This window comes from Urocampus carinirostris, chromosome 3 (genome assembly GCF_059441175.1).
Source record: "Urocampus carinirostris isolate Australia breed hairy pipefish chromosome 3, RoL_Ucar_1.0, whole genome shotgun sequence".
Classification (NCBI taxonomy): domain Eukaryota; kingdom Metazoa; phylum Chordata; class Actinopteri; order Syngnathiformes; family Syngnathidae; genus Urocampus; species Urocampus carinirostris.
Window position 1 is genome coordinate 49,645,843 of NC_142351.1, and position 19,807 is coordinate 49,665,649.

Here is a 19,807-nt window from a genome sequence, read left to right on the forward strand (position 1 = left end):
ATCTCTTCTCTGTCTGGCTTTTTGTTTTTATCCTCCACACTGTTTTTCACCATCACCAACTCCATCACTGACCTCTCCTCCTTCTCCTTCATCCATTCACACGCTCACATCTCCCCTTTTTCTCTTGGCAGTTTGTTCAGTGTGGTCCTGGAAATGATAACCAAAGACTCTGACTCGGGCAGCCAGTCAGGAGGCAAGCCTGGGGGCTTTGACGTCAAGGCCCTCAGAGCCTTTCGTGTGCTTCGCCCCCTCCGTCTTGTTTCTGGAGTTCCAAGTGAGTACTTTAAAAAACATTTTTCAAATGTGTTTGGCACAGTGAGATTGTCTGATGCTGATCGTTTTCAGGAACCATCAAAAATACCATACAATAACAAACAAACAAAATGTGCTTGTTCAAAATGTAAATCTAATGCAATCACTGGTGCGTGTTATTTACAATCAAACACTTAGTCTCACTTCAACATAAAGCAGCCATAGATTATAATACAGTGGTGGACCGTGCAGTTTACACCTACGCCTTCACTCTAGTCTGAATCAGTCATTAGTCGGTCGCGAACGGCACGTTTTTTTTCCAGCGATTCTGTGTTGTCGACTCTAAATTTGTTGAGCATAGAGAAGGTTAAAATTGTTTGACATAACAAATGCAAAGTTTGTTCGTGTTTTCCATCGTTTATTTACACTGAATAGTGTATATTTTAACTAATATTTTGTTGTGTGTTTTTCACAGATTCATAATTGCTTGAAGTTGACAATATTGCGTGGTGTAAATAATTTCAAAATTTAAATCAGTTACACAACACAGCGACATCCTGTGGTAGAAAGGAAAAATAAATCCTACTTTAATTTAGTAGAATAGATTTTTTTTCCAAATTATTAACTTTATTTTTTTCTTACATTATTTGGGTGAATATACTAATTAGGGGACCCCCAAAATCGGTCTCTTTTCGTTTTTGTTTTGAAATATGATTGGCTGAGCCAAGAACTATAGCATAACAATGTAGTGCCACCTTTTCAAAATAAATTGCAGGCCTAAAGGCAGATTTCTGAGCCTAGCAACAATTAATACTGAAATGTGATTGGTTAAATGCTTGGATATGAAAGCACTCGTGTGGTAGAAGTGCATGCAGGGGGGAAGCAGTAGAAGGAAGCTGACAGACAATTTAGAAATACTGGTCTTCGATGTTTAAAACTGTATTCACTATTCATTATTTGTTGCTTTATTCAGCTAAAGCACAAAAAAAAGATCAGCAGAAAAGGCCTAGCAGGCTCTCAAGGCCCACGAGATTTTTTGAGTGTTGTTTTCATTTGAAAAAGCGAATCGATAAAAATAAAAAAAATAAAAAAGTTAGGCGTTTTTAAATGGTGAAATGCGGTAGTTTAACACGTGAGCAGTAGTGTCGCTATGTATGATAACCCTTAAACTAAAATTAAAACTTGAATAGTTTAGAGCAGTAGTGTAAAACCCAATTTCACTTTTAAATGTAACTAAATGCCATTGGCTGATAAATAAATAACTACTGAATGTATAACTTATTCAAGTCACAATCATTACAGTTGGATTGAAAATACATAGTTACACAGATATATTAAATAAATGGAAGAAAACCCTATAAAAAGTAAGTAATTTAATAAAAAAAGAAAATAAAAAAATGAAAGGATACATTTGAAAAAAAAATGTATAAAGAAAAGAAAAAAATAAAGTGAATAAATACAAATACTATAAAAATCCAAATAAAACCAGTCAAGTAATAGTAAAGGTTATTGTTAAATTAAAAACATATGTTTAAAAACAAAAAATATGATAAATTAAGAAAATAAAATAATGAAATAAATAACAAATATACATTTATAAAAACTGAAAAAGAATCAAAATAAAATGGGTCAATAGAAAATACTTTTATTAATTTAAAAAATGAAATTGATATGAAATAACTTCACTTTGCAGGTAGATCATAGTCAATAGGCATTGTCGGTAATATGGTTTTAGATAAAAGCACTTTTTCGATCCATTTTTTTAGATGATCTCTCGCAGCCCTCATAAAATGGTGTGGGTAGCCATATTTGGCCATCTATTTGACAAATGTGGTTTAGAGTCTTGAGATAATGTACCAAAGGGGCCGGTCACACAGCCGTTTGCGGCTGAATCACGGCTAAAATTTTGCGTTTTTTTTTTGCCCGTGGTTGCCCGCGATGGAAAATGCGCAAAATTGGCCAACCCACTGTTCATCGGTGGTATGCCCGCAAAACAGACGCCGGCGACTGTTCCGCTTCCTCATCGCGTCATTTCTGCGTCATTTTCTCGTGTGGACCACGGGTATAAAAGCTCCCGAGCCGGTGTTGTGCCCAAATCCGACTCCTACGCAACAACCACCCCCCCACACACCCTCGCGTGAACGCACATTCTGCTGCGATCGCTTTTGTTGTAAGCGTGCATTGACGTTGGTGACTTTTTCATCCGCGTTAACAAACGCATTTTGTAGAATACGATCGCACTTTATTGTTTAAATAAACGCGTTATATAGACTAGGATCTCCCAATTGTTATAATTAGCTCGCTTTATAGTTTTAATAAGCGTTTTATATAGAATACGATCGCTTTCGTTGGAAGCGCAGCAGAATGCGCGTTCACGCGAGGGGGGGAGGATTTACCGTTCGATTACGTTCACAACAAAAACAAAGACGGAATGGTTTAAGTTGTATTACATTTCCAACAAATGCAAGACGAAGTGGTTTTGGTTATATGTCCGCTATTACATTCCCTAAAAGTGAGATAAAACGAGGTAAAAGTGGTTGTAGTAGCGAGGGGATGCAAATCTCGGCAGGGATGCATTTCTCGGATAACACCGGGCTGTAGAAATCATAACCGCTCAAGACACAGTCCTGTGAAGATCAAGATTTCAAGCTATGGCATCATTTTTATTTTATTATCTTGAAAAGAAATGTCAAGAAATAAAAATGGATTAAGACGAGGTCACTGCGCTGACGGGGATCCATGTTCACCCCCTTGACGTCGCGAGCACAACCGACGTGTGCTCGGCAAATCGCGCTGTATATACGCGGAGAAAGGCGTTTGACTGTCACACGCGTAACACGCTAATTTCACGTAATAACACCGCGATACAGGCGCAGAACATGCTATTACCATGCTCCACCCACGATTACCCGCTGAAATTTCCCGTCCTACCCATGTGTAACCACGCCCTGGCCGCGGCCAGAGCACGTCGTTCCGCGTCATTTCCGCGTCATTACCTTGTGTTGACCACGTGTGCGGCACGCGGTTAACACGTGCTCAAACTTTTGAGCAGCTCAAAAGTTTTGCGCGCGGCCAACCACGTGTGAATTTCCGACCGCGAGTAAAGCACTGCTCTATCTCGTCTATATGGCGGTCTCAAAACGTCCAACAGCGCCCAACAGCGTCTGCTTCACGGCCAGAAATTTCTGGCCGTGGTTCAGCCTCGGTACGCTCGTGAAAGGCTGTGTACCCGCGCTCTGAAGAATTGAGCAGCGATAAACTTTTTTGCGCTGCCACCCGCGCGCGAATTTCCGACCGCGTGTTAAGCACTGCTGTATCTCGTCTGCATTGCGATCTCAAAGCGTCCAATAGCGTCCGCCTCACAGGCAGAAATTTCTGGCCGTGATTCAGCCGCAAATGTCTGTGTGACCGGCCCCAAACATCGGAAGATGAGAGGAACCACATGCAGAACCCACAAAATAATTCTAAAATGAAAATGATCATGAACCCAGGACCTCCCGATTGAGAAGAAGAAATGCTAATCACTTCCTTTCCAATTATAACCAAATGATACCACTAATAACTCTGTAAATGTCAAGCTGTTAAATCCCCGACTCGCCCAAGGCTTATGCTTATGAATGCAAAAATAACGCAGCCTATAGAGATTTCTTCTTCTGGCACCTACTCACATAAAGTCTTTGTGTGACTTCACATTTCCATAGCAACACATCAAGAGGAAAAAAAGCTGAACTGAATTCACAGGATTTCGCCTTTGTTTTCAAAGAATGTTCCCTTACAGAGAATATTCAATGACATTCTGACCTCTGAAAACAACTCTCATTCTCACACAGAAATGGGTAATACCCATAAAATCATGCATTTATGACAGTGGAAAGCATTTCTATTTTTAAAATGCGTAAAATCAATTGTTTGGGACGCTTTTTTGTGCCCAGGGAAGATGAGTGATGTTTTCTTTCCTTAGAAAAATTGTGTGACAAACACATATATATATATATATACAGGCCCGGTCACACAGCCTTTCACAGGCGTATCGAGGCTGAATCACGGCCAGAAGTTTCTGCCCGTGAAGCAGACGCGGTGAAAAATGTGCAAAATTGGCTAAACCCGCTGTTTACCCGTGGTATGCCCAAGAAACAGACGCCGGCGACTATTCCGCGTCCTTATCGCGGGTAACCGCGGCTGCATCGCGTTTGACCGTGCTTACACGCAGTACACACGCTAATGCACGTGATAACACCGCAATACAGGCGCAGAACAAACGTGCTATGACCGTGCTCCAACCGCGATAACCCGCTAAAATTTCGCGTCCAACCCGCGTGTAACCACGTCTTGGCCGCGGCCGTAGCACGTCCTAGCACGTTCGTACCGCGTCTTTACCTCGTGTGTCTAAAGTTTTGAGCAGCGCAAAACTTTTTCGCGCGGCCAACCTCGTGTGAATTTCTTACCGCGTGTAAAGCACTGCTGTATCTCGTCTGTATCGCGATCTCAAAGCGTCCAACAGCGTCTGCTTTACGGGCAGAAATTTCTGGCCATGATTCAGCCTCGATACGCCCGTGAAAGGCTGTGTGACCGGGCCTTAAGGGAGTTTGTGTTATTGTGTGTTGTGAGTCGGACACAGTCAACTCACACCCAAATGTAGTGGCTCCCTTATTCTATTCAGAGTGGTTTTTGAACCAGAGATTGGATTATTTGGGTCTGTGGATGCGATTGGAGGGCGATCTTTTATATAGCCCTACAAAACTCCAAGATCTGCCTTTGTGAATCATATTTGGGTTTCACATGTCTCGTAACTTGTGGCACGGTGTTTGAGTGGTTATGGGGTCATGGGTTCAAATCCAGCCTTCCTCTGCGGAGTTTACATGTTCTCCCCATCCTAACGTGGGTTTCAATAGTGGTTTAAGATGCAGGCGAGTGGTCGGTGTTCCAGTAAGTGCAAAGAGCGAAAGCGACAGTTCAAGAGTCTGTCAGGCGGTTACTTATGATCCAGAAGGGCAATCAAGGGTTCGGTACCCTAGAATAACGAGACACTGAGAAAAGAGTGCTTGTGACTTGACATGGAAGAAAACAAACTAGCACAGAGCAAAGGAGACAGAGTGTTTAAATAGTGATGAGGGAGGGTTGTGATACGAGGAAAATCAGAAGGGACGTAGCTGTGAGGAGGAAATTTGAATCCGAAAGTGAGTGACCAAATAAAGTAAGGTCCAGAGGGTTTGGTGATACTTATTGAATGAGAGTCAGGGGGAAAGAGAGAGGGGGGATTCACAAATATCTGAGTGCAGGATTTTGGCACATTTTGTGACCCAGTCCGATTAGGTTTGTTATTTGGAAAGTCTTGAATGGCACAACAAGCAGTATATATATATATATATATATATATATGGCAGCACGGCAGCAGTGGTTAGCGCATGTGCGGCACAGTTCATGTCTTGGGAACCTCCTGCGTGGGTTCAAATCCAGCTCCAGTATGTTCTCCCCGTGCTTGCGTGGGTTTCCTCCGGGCACTCCGGTTTCCTCCCACATTCCAAAAACATGCATTTTCAGGTGAATTGGCCGGTCCAAATTGTCCCTAGGTGTGAATGAGCGAGTGAGTTGTCTGTCCCCGTGTGCCCTGCGATTGGCTGGCAACCAGTACAGGGTGTCCCCTGCCCACTGCTCGATGATTGCTGGGATGGGCTCCAACACCCCCGCGACCCTACTGAGGATAAGCAGTGTAGCTGATGAGATGAGATGATATATATATATATATATATATATATATATATATATATATATATATAAATATTTTCATTCATTCATTATCATTATCTCGTTCATTCACACCTAGGGACAATTCGGACCGGCCAATTAACCTGACATGCATGTTTTTGGAATGTGAGAGGAAATCGGAGTCCCGGGAGGAAACCCACGCAAGCACGGGGAGAACATGCAAACTCCACACAGGGGGTTCGATCTCATGACCTCAGACCTGTGCTGCATATATATATATATATATATATATATATATATATATATATATATATATATATATATATATATATATATGTATTTGGTTTGAACATATTTATTGACACTAATAACAGCAAACAAACAATGTGAGGTTTTAATAATAATAATAATAATAATAATAATTTCCTTGTATTGTCATTCTGTGTAACAATGTACACAGAACGAAATGTCGATTGCACCTGACCCGTTGTAGCGAGCCGATGCAGCCGCAGCCAACAGAGGGCGCCGCCGACCGCTTTTTAAGTCTTAGGAATCACTCGGCCGGGGCGCGAACCACCGACCTCCCAGTCTCAAAGCGGGCGCCTTACCATCTAGGCTACTGAGCTGGTTAACAACCCTTCTCGACAATCTTAACAGCAATCAAGCATATTCACAATTTCGTTATGTAACATCTTTGTTAGTGTCAATAGATCTGTCCGGTTTGAACAAATTTATTGACACTAATAACAGCAAACAAACAATGTGAGGTTTGTATATGACTCAACATGCAACACGCAACATGGTGATTGCAAGGTTTGATACAATATCTGTTGCGCAATATATTGGTAACAACTACACATTACATTCAATGTGTTACACCCATAGACCCCTTTCTGGTTGGTTGGTCACCACTTAATCCTGTATATGGAAGCTCATTAAATGATGGATGTTATTATTTGTAACATTTTATGATGAATACCCAGAACAAACCGTAAAACACCCGAAAACGAAAGCCAAGGACCCAGAGCAATTTGATTGGGTGAGTGGTAGGGCGGGCAGTCACATAGCCGTCACGTAGCTAAAGGTAAAAAGATCCATATCCTTCTCTTTTGTAGTAATTTGTGACATTTTTACCCCAAAATTAATATGACAAAATGACGCTCAAAATAAGCCTCAAATATCATATGTAATTTTGGGAGGGAGACAAATTGAGAGTTGTTTATTTCTTGATATGGGACTCAGGCTCTGGCATTCTTATTATTTCATGGAATTTCATCAAATCATCAAACATTTTCTTTGATAATTTATGGTGTGGCTCTATAGATAATATTTGCTTTCATTGCTCTTTGAGTCAAACAGTTCCCCAACCCCTTGTATATAAACAGTATTCACTTTGATTGTGTGATTGCAGGCCTGCAGGTTGTTTTAAACTCGATCATTAAAGCCATGGTTCCTTTGCTTCATATCGCTCTGCTGGTCCTCTTTGTCATCATCATCTACGCCATCATTGGCCTCGAGCTATTTATTGGCAAAATGCATGCTACCTGCTATGTAATAAAAACAGGTGAGTTTTTGATATTTGATATTATTATTATTATTATTATTAGTTGTTGTGTTATCATCCTAATGAAGATTATTTGAAGGTTAGGTGGGTAAGTTTCTTTAATAAGTTAAAGGTTAAATATTTTCTCTTTTAAGAATGTGTTTATAATGCCAAACTGAGTTTAAAGAGGTTATGTATTTTTTTCCCTACCTACTTTCTTTTAGCACCGCTGTTCTGGGACTTGCAACACGTTAGCAAGCAGGAAAGGGGAGAGGGTTGAGAGTGACTACATGCTCGTTATTTTTTTTGTTGTTCATTTTTTTGTTAGTGTAGCCTGAAGACCCATCCCCCCAACAATAGTCAAAAGGAACAGTTTATTAGTAATTGAGGAATGAGCTGACTAAGGCTGCGATCATAAGAGAGCAAAGACTGGCAAAATTTCAAGTTGCGGACACTACCTTTAATTAATGTATTTTATTTCAAAGTATTCTTATTTTTCGAAGGTCTTCTGACAGAAGAGGACCCAAGGCCGTGTGCTGTGTCTGGCAACGGTCGCCACTGCATACTTAACACGACTGTGTGCAGAGAAGGCTGGCAAGGCCCCAACAACGGCATCACCAACTTTGACAATTTCTTGTTTGCCATGCTCACTGTGTTTCAGTGCATAACTATGGAGGGCTGGACAGATGTACTCTACTGGGTAATATTTATTTTATTTTATCGTAGACGTGATTGGAAAAGTGTTAACATGTTTGTGCAATTATTTATCTCTCAATCATTTTTATCGCTGACCACAATTGCATCCCAATGTTTGCAACGGGCATTACACTGTAACAGCACCGATTCCAAACCACCAAGCTGCTTGAGACATTGACGGTTGTTCACAATTGCATACTTTTGAATGCAATTCAATCAAATCTAGATTGCAGCATGGAGTGCACCACATCCCATTCACTAGACTCTTAGGGATACAGAAGATACATGAAAAACTACTTTCTCGCCTTATCTCATCATTACAACTTTTTGAGCCGTGAACCAAATATGTTATAGTACAGCGAATGTTGCTTTACTTTTTTTCAGCCTAAACAAAACATTGTAAGTGATAATGGTTTTGATTACATGCGACCATGCGTTTATTTATATCTATCAGGACGACCAAATTACTGCCCATAATGCTGTGTTCTTCTTTCAGTTCCAAATAACAGAGTTACCTTCCACAACGCCCTTATTGTAATTAATTTCTGACAATATTCTTGCGGCCCAGCCCAATAATAACATCAAATCTTTGGCACCGTGGCTAAAAATATTGTGATGCTGAGATAAGACTTAATGGCTTTTCATATGTCGTTGCATTCCTAGGGGTCTAGTGCACGGGCTCTGATGCACACCCATCTGTGATCTGGGTTTGATTGCCGTAGCAATCAAAGTGATGCAATTGTATGCCATTGAATGCAATCATTCGTCCCCATATGCACCCCGTATGCAATTGTGGTCAGTGATATAAGCTGACTGATCAATGAAAGCACCAATACAGCACTTTTTGATTTTTGGGCAACCTAGCCTTCACAGTAGATTAAATTTTATAGTCTAGTGCGCCTTATATATATGAAAGAAATATCATAAAAGACTATTTTTGGGGTGGTGACTTATAACCCGGTGGCCCTTGTAGTGCAGAAAATAAAGTTACACTATAAATGAAGATAAGAAATAGTCATTATATAATTGATTTATTTTCATATTGTTTCCATTTTCTATGCTTCAATCACATTACCTGTCTCGACAAGTCAAATAGACACAGGCTTATGATGGCAGACTAATTATTTTTTTTTCAGGAAGTCTAGATTGCGTTGACCTAATTGTATGAATATGAAATAATTTTTCATAAATACTTACAGACTCAAAGATTGATTCTAGTCAAACCTTTTTTAGTTTTTAATATTTGATGAGACACTTTATTGGGTTAATTTCCCTGGAAATGCTATCTGAATTGAAAGTATTACATCTTCAAAAGCAAATAATGAACAAATTACATAAGGGCTAAAAGGCCTCAAACCTACTTTTCCACTACATGTTTGAAAAAATGAACGCATGAACATGCAATAATTTTTGTTTTGGTTATTATTGATAGTGTAAACGCATTTTTGTACCTTGTGAATAAAAAATTAACGCAATTTGCAACAACAAAAAACACAATAACAAAAGAACAAGAGAAAGTTGGTTGATTTAGTATTTGTGATTGTGGTAATGACAAAGGCTTAAATCATATTTTACCCTATCATACCAATATTTTATTCATGCAGTTCAAATTATTAAAATTGGATGATTTAATACAATTTTTCACTTCACAACTGTTATTTATGGTCAACAAAAACATAGTGCCAGAAAACATACAAAATTTATTCACTCGGAAAGAGGGAAATTATAACTTGAGGGGCTGTGGTGAATTCAAAATCCCAAAGGTGAGGACCACCAGGAAAAGTATGTGTGTGTCTGTGTGTGGAGTCAGACTTTGGAATAATTTGCAAAATGAGATCAAACAATTCCCAACTATCCATGTGTTCAAATTTAAATACAAAAAAGCATTACTGGCGAAATACAGGGATGAAGAAAATGGGATATGAGGGAGATTGGAAATACTGCATTTCAAACTATGGTTAACTTGTTGTTATTGTTGCTATTATTATATCAGAACTGTTATTATAAGTATTGTGTTTATTTTTATTGTTATTATCACTGGTGCCGCAGTGAGATTATGCGCATTATGACGTTGAGGGATGGTATTGCGAAGATTAGTGTGTAAAATATGTGATTATCGTAACTATTATTATTATTGATATCTGACCCATGTAATAAGTATATCAATGAGATTTTGTTGTATTGGACACAAGAGGAGCTATCTATAAAATGTATTTAATAGGGAAGATAAAGGGGTAGGAAAAATAAGCATCTGCTTCTGACTACCCCTTTTCGAACATGTTATGTGACATTATTCTGTTGTTGACTCATTGTTTTTGTCCTGTTTTTATTTTTATGTTCGAAATAAAAGTTTTCATTCATACCCTTGTTTGTGTTCTCAGATGAATGACGCCATGGGCTTCGAGCTGCCATGGGTCTACTTTGTCAGTCTTGTAATCTTTGGTTCCTTCTTTGTGCTTAACTTGGTCTTGGGGGTCCTCAGTGGGTAAGTTCTAAAAACAAACCTACGGATTTTATTACACCTCGATGCCCTGCGAAGAAAATGACCCCCCTGTGCCCTCGCCATCCATAGAGAGTTCTCGAAAGAGCGAGAGAAGGCAAAGGCACGGGGGGATTTCCAAAAGCTTCGTGAGAAACAGCAATTAGAGGAAGACCTGAAGGGCTACCTGGACTGGATCACTCAGGCAGAGGACATTGACCCTGAGAATGACGAGGAGGGAGAGGAGGAAGGAAAGCGAAACAGTGAGTTACATTGAATGAATTCCACTTTTCCTCTATGCCCACAACATGTACCCTATTTGTATCTGATACCGTAATTTAAAAAATGGGATAATGAGATAAGACTTATTCTCTTGTTCTACGTCATCTATGTCCTCGGCCCATTGCGGACAGACATTCTATGGATTTGGCCTTTGGTGAAAATGAGGTTGATACCCCTGATAAATGCACTTAAACGTTTTAACATTCCAACAGTGTAAGGGATTTTCCAGTTCTTCCGACAGGTTCTGTAGTTAGTACAGAATGTGCAGGATGAGGGCTTTTTGTTCTTACCTATGTACTCTTGTCAGAACTGAATTCTCTTAATTGTCTATTGTTTTCTGTTCACTCTTTTTCCTACATATTTTTATCTAAACTTAAAAAATTCACTTATTCCCCGTGTGGATGAATACAGGTCTCTACGTTCACGGATTTCTTAACCGCTAGGGTTGTAGAGTCACTTCTTCCTGTCGTGTGTCCTGGGCAAGTATAGCCAGGCGGTTTTTTGGGGGGTAGGGGTTTGCTCCCCCACATAAAACAGATAGCACTGGTTCCCATGGTTACTTGTAGCAGGAGAAGCCTCCCTATCTGACTCAGATACAGCACCTTCATCATCTGGTGGCTGTTGTTTTTCAGTGTAAAACATCACCCTACTCTTCAGAGATAAGCTGGACCTTTAGCATTGACGGGTGGCTTGTGACAACACTGATAGTGCTGAAAAACAATTTTTGCCTAAATAATGAGTATAATTTACTATCTTTGCTTATCTAACATATTAAAGGCTTTGCATTTTGCATATTTTTGTGTTTATATCCAAATTATTTATGTATGAATTGGTTTCTTCAAAAGTAAATACAGTACATGATATGAAATAAGTTACATAGTCCAAAAATAAACAATTGAACAAAAGTGTTCCATAAAATACATAAATAAATAATTCACTAAAATGAATCCAATAGAAATACATAACCAAGTAAAAACATAAATATCTAAATTAATAGATAATGCCCTTCTCACCGAGTAACTGTCTGGAATTTGTGGTACTCAAGGATAAACATATAGTACATACTCAAAATGAACATCTACTTTATCTTATGTTGGCAGCCCCCTGGAAAAAAATATTCACCCTTTTTTCTTATTACACAGTCGGTCGTCTTTAACTAATAATACAGTCGTTTTGTCCTAAACTGAACATGGTTTCTTGGCCTTCATTTCTATTGCTTGCCTCTGTTCTACTGTCCTCTACTGACTCACTGCTTCTTTTGCTGTGTGGCTCCGTCAACCTCATGTTGGTAATACCAAGGGGTCACATTAGCGGACCTCACCGAGAAGAAGAAGGGAAAGTTTGGCTGGTTCACCCAGTCCACAGAGACTCAGGGTAATTGTGTGTTTGCCCCAAACCACATTGTCATGCTCACTGTCCAAATGGACGCAACATCTTTGTCCTGAAAAAAAACCCCTCATCATTCTATTGCTTTGCTTAATGTTGTTGTTTTTACTTGCTTTTACCTGCTCCAACATCATATCATCACATTATTACATAGGTCATTATACTCACTTTCTTTAGAACTATAATGTACATTTCTGCAAATAAAATGAAAGAAAAAAAGGAGCATGCCAGGAAATTTAATCAACGAAGCTCAATAAGTATTAGCATGTATGCTGACTATCTCCCCATTAAAATATTTGTATTTGTCATTTTTAATGTAGCAAATACATTATAATTGTTGAAGAATCTCAAAATGACACTACCAGTTGTCTCTGTAAGTATATTCCCCACCAGAAACACAGTTGGAGAAAACCTTTAAAAGATGAGAAGATTCTTTCAAAAACTTAATTGCTTGGAAATTAAAAGTTCAAAACATATGAATAAATTGGGAAAAAGTCTTTAAATGACTTTTGGGTGACAATATTTTGACTAGGATGGAAAAGGTTCACCCAACCACATTTTTTTTTTTACACAAAATCTTGTCTATAACGAACCAGACTAGATTTAGGCTGAAATCCACAGTCTAAAAGACATCCAATGCTTGGTGGATTGATCACAATTAGGGTAACTCTTGTAAAATAGCTCTACCTCATAAAAGTAAGTACGAACAATTTGCTTTCTTTTTGAAGGGACATTGTGTATTATTTAGCACCTCCTAGTAAAAAAAAAAAACATACTTCATTAAAAAAAAAAAAAACAATATTGATTAGAATAACAAGCATGAATAATAATACAGCGACATCTATGGGTCAAATATGAAAAAGTCTTCCCTTTTAGTAACAATTGTACGTCAGGGATTTCTTTCCTTTTGTCCCCAATACTAATAAGAAAAATATTTACATTTGCAAGCAAAAAAATGAAGACATATGTTGTTTGTTTGGTTTGCATACCATATACAGTATGTGTATGCAAAAAAACTTCTCCCTGTCATAATCATTTGATGTTACTTTCATTTCACCTCCATATTATATTATTTTGTTTTATATTATATTATAGTTTTTAAAATTGTTCTTATCTGGACATTTGAGTCACTAATAAGCTATCTGTCTATAACAGGGGTGGATAAACAATGGCTCACGGGATGTAAAATCTGATCACCAAATGCTAAGATTATAATGATAATGTGTATATAATGGTAACAAAACAAGTACTACTAAAATGTGCCGAGTTCACTGCTTTTCTTGTCCCCCAGTATATATATAGATGTGTGTATATATATATATATATATATATATATATATATATATATATATATATATATATATATATATATATATATATATATATATATATATATATATATATATATATATATATATATATATATATATATATAAACCTTTCTAAACTAGGTGTATTCCATTTTGGGTTTTACAAAAAATATTATAAAATGTAGTGCTTGAAACATGTGACATAATATATATTAATATATTACTATGCGGGGCAGCACGGCGGCGCAGTGGTTAGCGCTTGTGCGGCACAGTTCATATCATGGGAACCTCCTGCGTGGGTTCAAATCCAGCTCCAGACTTCCTGTGCGGAGTTTGTATGTTCTCCCCGTGCTTGCGTGGGTTTCCTCCGGGCACTCCGGTTTCCTCCCACATTCCAAAAACATGCATTTCAGGTGAATTGGCCGGTCCAAATTGTCCCTAGGTGTGAATGAGCGAGTTGTCTGTCCCTGTGTGCCCTGCGATTGGCTGGCAACCAGTTCAGGGTGTCCCCTGCCCACTGCCCGATGATTGCTGGGATGGGCTCCAGCACCCCCCGCGACCCTACTGAGGATAAGCGGTGCAGCTAATGAGACGAGATGAGATATTACTATGCTTTTATCTATTTTCCTCATGAATCATAGAGGTTTAAGAAATAAAAGTTTATTGGTAGAAATGAAAAATCCGATCAATTTATTTTCCTAATCTTCTGCCAAATTAGCACGTGAATCAAAAGATTTGCCTACTCCTGGTCTATAATCAAACCTGTTTTGTTTTTTTAAATAACTATTCTGCATTCTACAACTAAGGTAAAGGCATGGCTAATGAGTTCTGTAGACATTTTTTTTGTAAGAGAAATCTGTCAAATTCAGGTCACTGGACGTCTGGGTTCTACATTATCAATATATGTGTTATATCGTCTTTGTTTTTGTTTGTAAATTAACAGCGAGTGTGCCCACAAGTGAGACAGAGTCTGTCAACACGGACAATCACAGTGAGGATGACAAATGGCTGTGTTGTGCGCCATTGTGGTGAGTTTCCTCTCTTGTTCATTAGTTTCCTCTCGACTGGATACTTGCAGCATTTACAATTTTGAAAAGGTTTTCCTTAAAAAAGTTTCTTCTTCTATTCTCCTCAGTAAAAAAATTACAAAATCAAAGTGCAGGTTAGTACCGTGGTGTGACATCCCCCATTGGGTATGTGCCTCTTTTGAGTGGATTTAACTCACCCTGCATGCTATTATTGACTTACATTATTTGAAATACATTGATTCCAACCTTTATTGCTGTCCTTTCCTCGCAAAAATATCAATGGATTCATCATTTTCCTCATTCCTCACACGATTTTCTGTTAAGCAATCATTATGTCTCTTTATCTCTGTACACTACCGTTTACAAGTTTGGGGTTCCCTAGACATTTGTGTGTAAAAAAATCTAACTTATGTTTATGATGTGATTTGTCCAATGTCCGTGTTCTTTTAGCCCATATTCATCTCCTCCTTTTATTGGCCAGTCTCAGATATGGCTTTTTTCTTTGCCACTCAACCTTGAAGGCCAGCATCTTAGAGTCGTTGCTCCACTGTAGATGTTGACACTAGTGTTTCTGGGTACTATTTAACGAAGTAGCTTGTTGAGGACATAGAAGGGGTCTATTCCTCAAACTAGAGACTCTAATGGACTTGTCATCTTGATTTGATGCGTAGCTGGGCCTCTCACTTTTCTTTCAATTCTGGCGAGAGCCTGTTTTTGCTATTCTATAACCATCTGACTATCTTTTTCTGGCCATTCTGAAAGTTTAATCACACTCACCAATGTGATGCTCCAGATACTTGACTACCTCAAAGGAAGGTCAGTTTAATAGATTTTCAAACCAGCTAACCTGTTTTCAGCTGTACTAACATCATTGCACAATGATTTTATAATCATCCGTCAGCCTTTTAATGTAATTAGTAAACACAATGTTTGGTTGGTTGGGGTTTTAGGGTCACCATTTTCTGTGTTGTGTCTTGAGCAAGTACAGCCTGGTGGTGGCCATCCCTATCCAGGCCAAAATATGTTTCCGCACGGTCTGAAACTGGGGACCTTTTGCTGTGAGTGCTAACCACTGCACTACGGAAACATTGTACTAGTAGAAAACTACTAGGTGCTAGGTGCTGCTTCCTGGACATGGCCCTCTATACACCTATTTGGATAGAGCGTTCAAATGCACATGGTTGCAACTATAATAGTCGTTTGAATTAATGTCAACATTTGGTGTATTTCTGAGTAGTTTAATGTTTTCTCCATACAAAAAACTGTGCTTTTCCTTGAAAATTTCTAAGGGACCCCAAAACCTTTGAACATTATTGTATCCGTCTAATCCTTTTGTGGATCACAGATTGGTGTAATTTCCTTGCAGGCAGTTGTGTGAATGATTGCCTTGCTTTGTTTGGATACGTACAATGACTCACTGGCGAATGATGACACATCCAGACTGTATTCTGCTTTCACCTGATGCGATCTGCCTGTACAGGATAATTGGTGTAAAAACAGCAATCCCTGAAGTGTGACATGTTGTGATTTTTTCTTCCTCCCAAGTCGTCAGGGGCGGCGATGGAATCGTTTTTGTCGCAGGAAGTGCCGAGCCGCAGTGAAATCTGTGACATTTTACTGGCTGGTCATCATTTTGGTGTTCCTCAATACTCTCACCATTGCTTCAGAGCACTACAACCAACCAGACTGGCTTACTCAGGTTCAGGGTAAGCTGGCGTTTTCCACCCAAAAATCCTTTAGCTCTGTGGTTCAATTCAAACTTTTTATTTATTTATTTTTATCAATAAAATACACATACAGCAGCCAGCTAACTAAAATGTGTCCAAAAGCAGACCAAATGCACCCAGTTTATTTTCTAGCCTTCCCGTTTATTGACATATTGTACTGCGAAACAGTGTTTTTAAACCAGTGTGGCACGAGACTTTTGCTCCTGCTGCTTTTTCAAAAATGTTCTTTAAAGGAAAACCATACCGTCTTTGTCGGAGGACAAACATGTCACAAACATTGTTGACGTTATCCAATTAATATCACTATATACTGTATGGATTGCCTTCCTTACAAGGCTTATATGAAGCTGTTGAATTTAGCATCTGCAAACATGTTTTTGTAATTCATTTGTTCGTTTTTTCATCTTGCACATTCAGGATGGTACTTTTAATGCGTAGTGCATTGGATATGTTTCAATGTATGTATCTATATGTATGTGGTTGGTTGTTGGTTGGCTGGATCCCTTAACCACTAGGGTCGTAGGGGCACCATTTCCTGTGGTGTGTCTTGGGCAAGTACAGCCTGGTGGTGCCCATCCCTCTCTAGGCCAATACCGGAGCCATATCCCCCCACCCATATATTTCAATGAAAATAAATGATATTCTTCTCTAAAAAGCTATTGCTTAGGTGGATTTTTTTCATTTTTTAGATGTGGCCAACAAAGTTCTCTTGGCAATGTTTACTTTGGAGATGCTGGTGAAAATGTACAGCTTAGGGCTGCAGGCCTACTTTGTGTCGCTGTTCAACCGCTTCGATTGTTTCGTTGTGTGCGGCGGCATCATCGAGACCATCCTGGTGGAGCTGGCCATCATGTCTCCACTCGGAATCTCAGTTTTCCGCTGCGTCCGTCTCCTGAGGATCTTTAAGGTCACGCGGTGAGCAGCACTTTTTATGCCACGGTGCTTTAAAAAAAAAAGGATGGATATTTTCTGAACTACATCACTTTTGTATTTCTCAGACACTGGGCATCGTTGAGCAATCTGGTGGCCTCTCTCCTCAACTCCATGAAATCCATCGCTTCCCTGTTGCTTCTTCTCTTCCTTTTTATCATCATCTTCTCCCTACTGGGCATGCAGCTTTTTGGGGGCAAATTTAACTTTGATGAGACAGTGACCAAACGAAGCACGTTTGACAACTTTCCTCAGGCACTACTTACTGTGTTCCAGGTGGGTGATTCCTATTTTAAAGAGTTAAGCTTTAGTCTAGTTTATGAATGTCAAACATATTTCTCTAAATATGTCAAAAAAGAAGATCTCCAGGTCATTTCTATCAAAAGACATGATTTTTTTCTTTTTAATGCAAAGCTTGTCCCCCTCTTGCTGCTAGAGAGCAGCCAAAGATATACTCTCAGCTTTGGTTGTCTCAAACAAATTGTTTGATCAGATGTACTCTAATCTTATTGCCCATGCACTGCTAAAACGTTTATTTTCTTTTTCTTTTTATTAATTTCAAACCAGTTTGACATTAAAGGCAAACATATTTATTTTTCATAGCTCCTACCTGAGTTTGTATTTTATGGTGAGTTGGTTTTGGGTTACTTAGCGTATTCAATGCCAAACAAAACAAAACAAAAATCCGATTTTTTGTGTATAACTGTGTAATGCTTAGAAAATATCTTTTACTGATTCAGCCCGCCTGAGAACAGAAAGTTTTGATTTGGCCCCAGAGCCAAACTCAGTCCGACATTCCGGATCTGGTTTATCTGTTCTTGCAAAGTAAATGTACTCATTTAATCCTGCTTTTATGTCCTCATGACACAAAAGAACAACACCACAAAATAAATGTTTGCCCCTAATGGCAGATAACTTTTACTTCTATCTAAAGGCATTTTATTTTTTCTCATTATCACACTACTTTTTCACAGTACCAGAGACTGATATTAGATAATATAGAAAACGGAATGTAATCTGGAAAGATATAAACACACCAAAAAAGCACATCAAGGGATACAACGCTTTGGTGTCGATAAAATTGGACATCGAAAGACATTAAATAAATACATTAGTAATTTTTTGTTGGTATTGTGTTAGTAGTTTATGTTTATATTTTCATTATGACTGCACTCATTCGACAAGGTTTGCCACTTCCAATGCTTAGTTTTAGCTGAGAGAAAGTAAAACACAATTTTATACCAATTTCTAGTAAAAAAAAAAATTAGAGGTACGCAATAAAAACGTGCGCATGTTATACACAAATAAATATGGGAGATATTTTTTCAATGAGTGAAGTTTTTCAGAGCAGCAAATAATACACACTGTCCCTTTGATATATATATATATATATATATATATATATATATATATATATATATATATATATATATATATATATATATTCATTTTACAGATTTACCCTGATTTGCAAGTCAATTTTGTTCATTTATTTATTTTTTAACTCACAAGTGGGGTACATAGTTTGAGGTGAAATTAGATTTTTTTTTCTCTATCAAATTTGTGTTAAGAATGTCTAACTCAGTTCGAAGAGTCTGTATAGAATTTTTTTATACTTGTCCTATGTGCTTTTATTTTACTTTTATTCTATGTGTTCCAGCCACAGCATTACGCTAAAGGAAAGGAGGGATAGTTGAGTAATTTCACAAGGGTACTTGCGGTTTTCTTATATTCTAGAATGAAAACGGTGAAAGGAAGAAAAGCACCGTTTCAAATCTTGTCAAAATGGCAACCCAAACTGCAAAAAAAGAGAGAAACGTTTGTTTGAGTGTGTCTAAGAGAGTCACATACTTGCACGTGCATTGCATGCAGTTTGACAGAGGCTGCAATGATGATTTCAGCCAGAAGATGGCTTAGGCAAGAATATTGTGAAGTTAGGTACACCTCCTATAAGATATTTCTTAAAATAAGATGTAAAATATTATCTAAAAAAAGTCATAACATTTAACATAAGAGAAATAATCTTCTATACCAAAACCTTTTACTGTCAGGAACCGGACCAGGAGGCAGGAAGTGTGAACTCAAATGCGTAGACGATCCGTTACTTTAATTGGAAAATAAAAGTTGTCCAACACACAGGGACCAAAGACAAAACAAAACAGGCTTAAAGGCAATCAAAATTACAAACAAGGTATTTACTCAGAACAAACAGGCATGAACGGGTTTTCTTCATAGTGAAGCAAAACAATGATATGGCAACGGGCAGTCCCAAAAGGAGCGCTTAAGTATCCCACACGCAATCAAGTCAAATGTGTCTCAGCCGGTGTCAAGGGGCGGGACCAGCTGGGTGCCATGACGACCGTGCAGGACATGACATTTACAAATTTTAATAAAAAACAACAACAAAAGAAGTCTGATTCCTCTAGAAGATAATTCTGCAAATTTATTTCATGTTTTTAAAAAAAATA

At 38.4% G+C, this 19,807-nt stretch overlaps 1 protein-coding gene across 20 annotated transcripts in view; it reads left to right on the forward strand.

Annotated features, from left to right (window-relative positions):
• Positions 1-19,807, forward strand: part of cacna1db (calcium voltage-gated channel subunit alpha1 Db) — a 112,382-nt gene that overhangs the window by 42,137 nt on the left and 50,438 nt on the right. For 11 of the 20 annotated variants that reach the window (XM_088332219.1, XM_088332223.1, XM_088332227.1 and 8 more), the window contains exons 5-15: positions 132-274; positions 7,370-7,522; positions 8,005-8,201; positions 10,579-10,682; positions 10,770-10,939; positions 12,258-12,332; positions 14,598-14,682; positions 14,790-14,816; positions 16,228-16,388; positions 17,099-17,324; positions 17,408-17,615. In XM_088332219.1, the coding sequence (XP_088188345.1) occupies positions 132-274; positions 7,370-7,522; positions 8,005-8,201; positions 10,579-10,682; positions 10,770-10,939; positions 12,258-12,332; positions 14,598-14,682; positions 14,790-14,816; positions 16,228-16,388; positions 17,099-17,324; positions 17,408-17,615 (1,549 nt within the window). The remainder of the gene's footprint in view (positions 1-131; positions 275-7,369; positions 7,523-8,004; positions 8,202-10,578; positions 10,683-10,769; positions 10,940-12,257; positions 12,333-14,597; positions 14,683-14,789; positions 14,817-16,227; positions 16,389-17,098; positions 17,325-17,407; positions 17,616-19,807) is intronic. The other 9 variants (XM_088332226.1, XM_088332235.1, XM_088332236.1 and 6 more) reach the window with 3 other exon arrangements.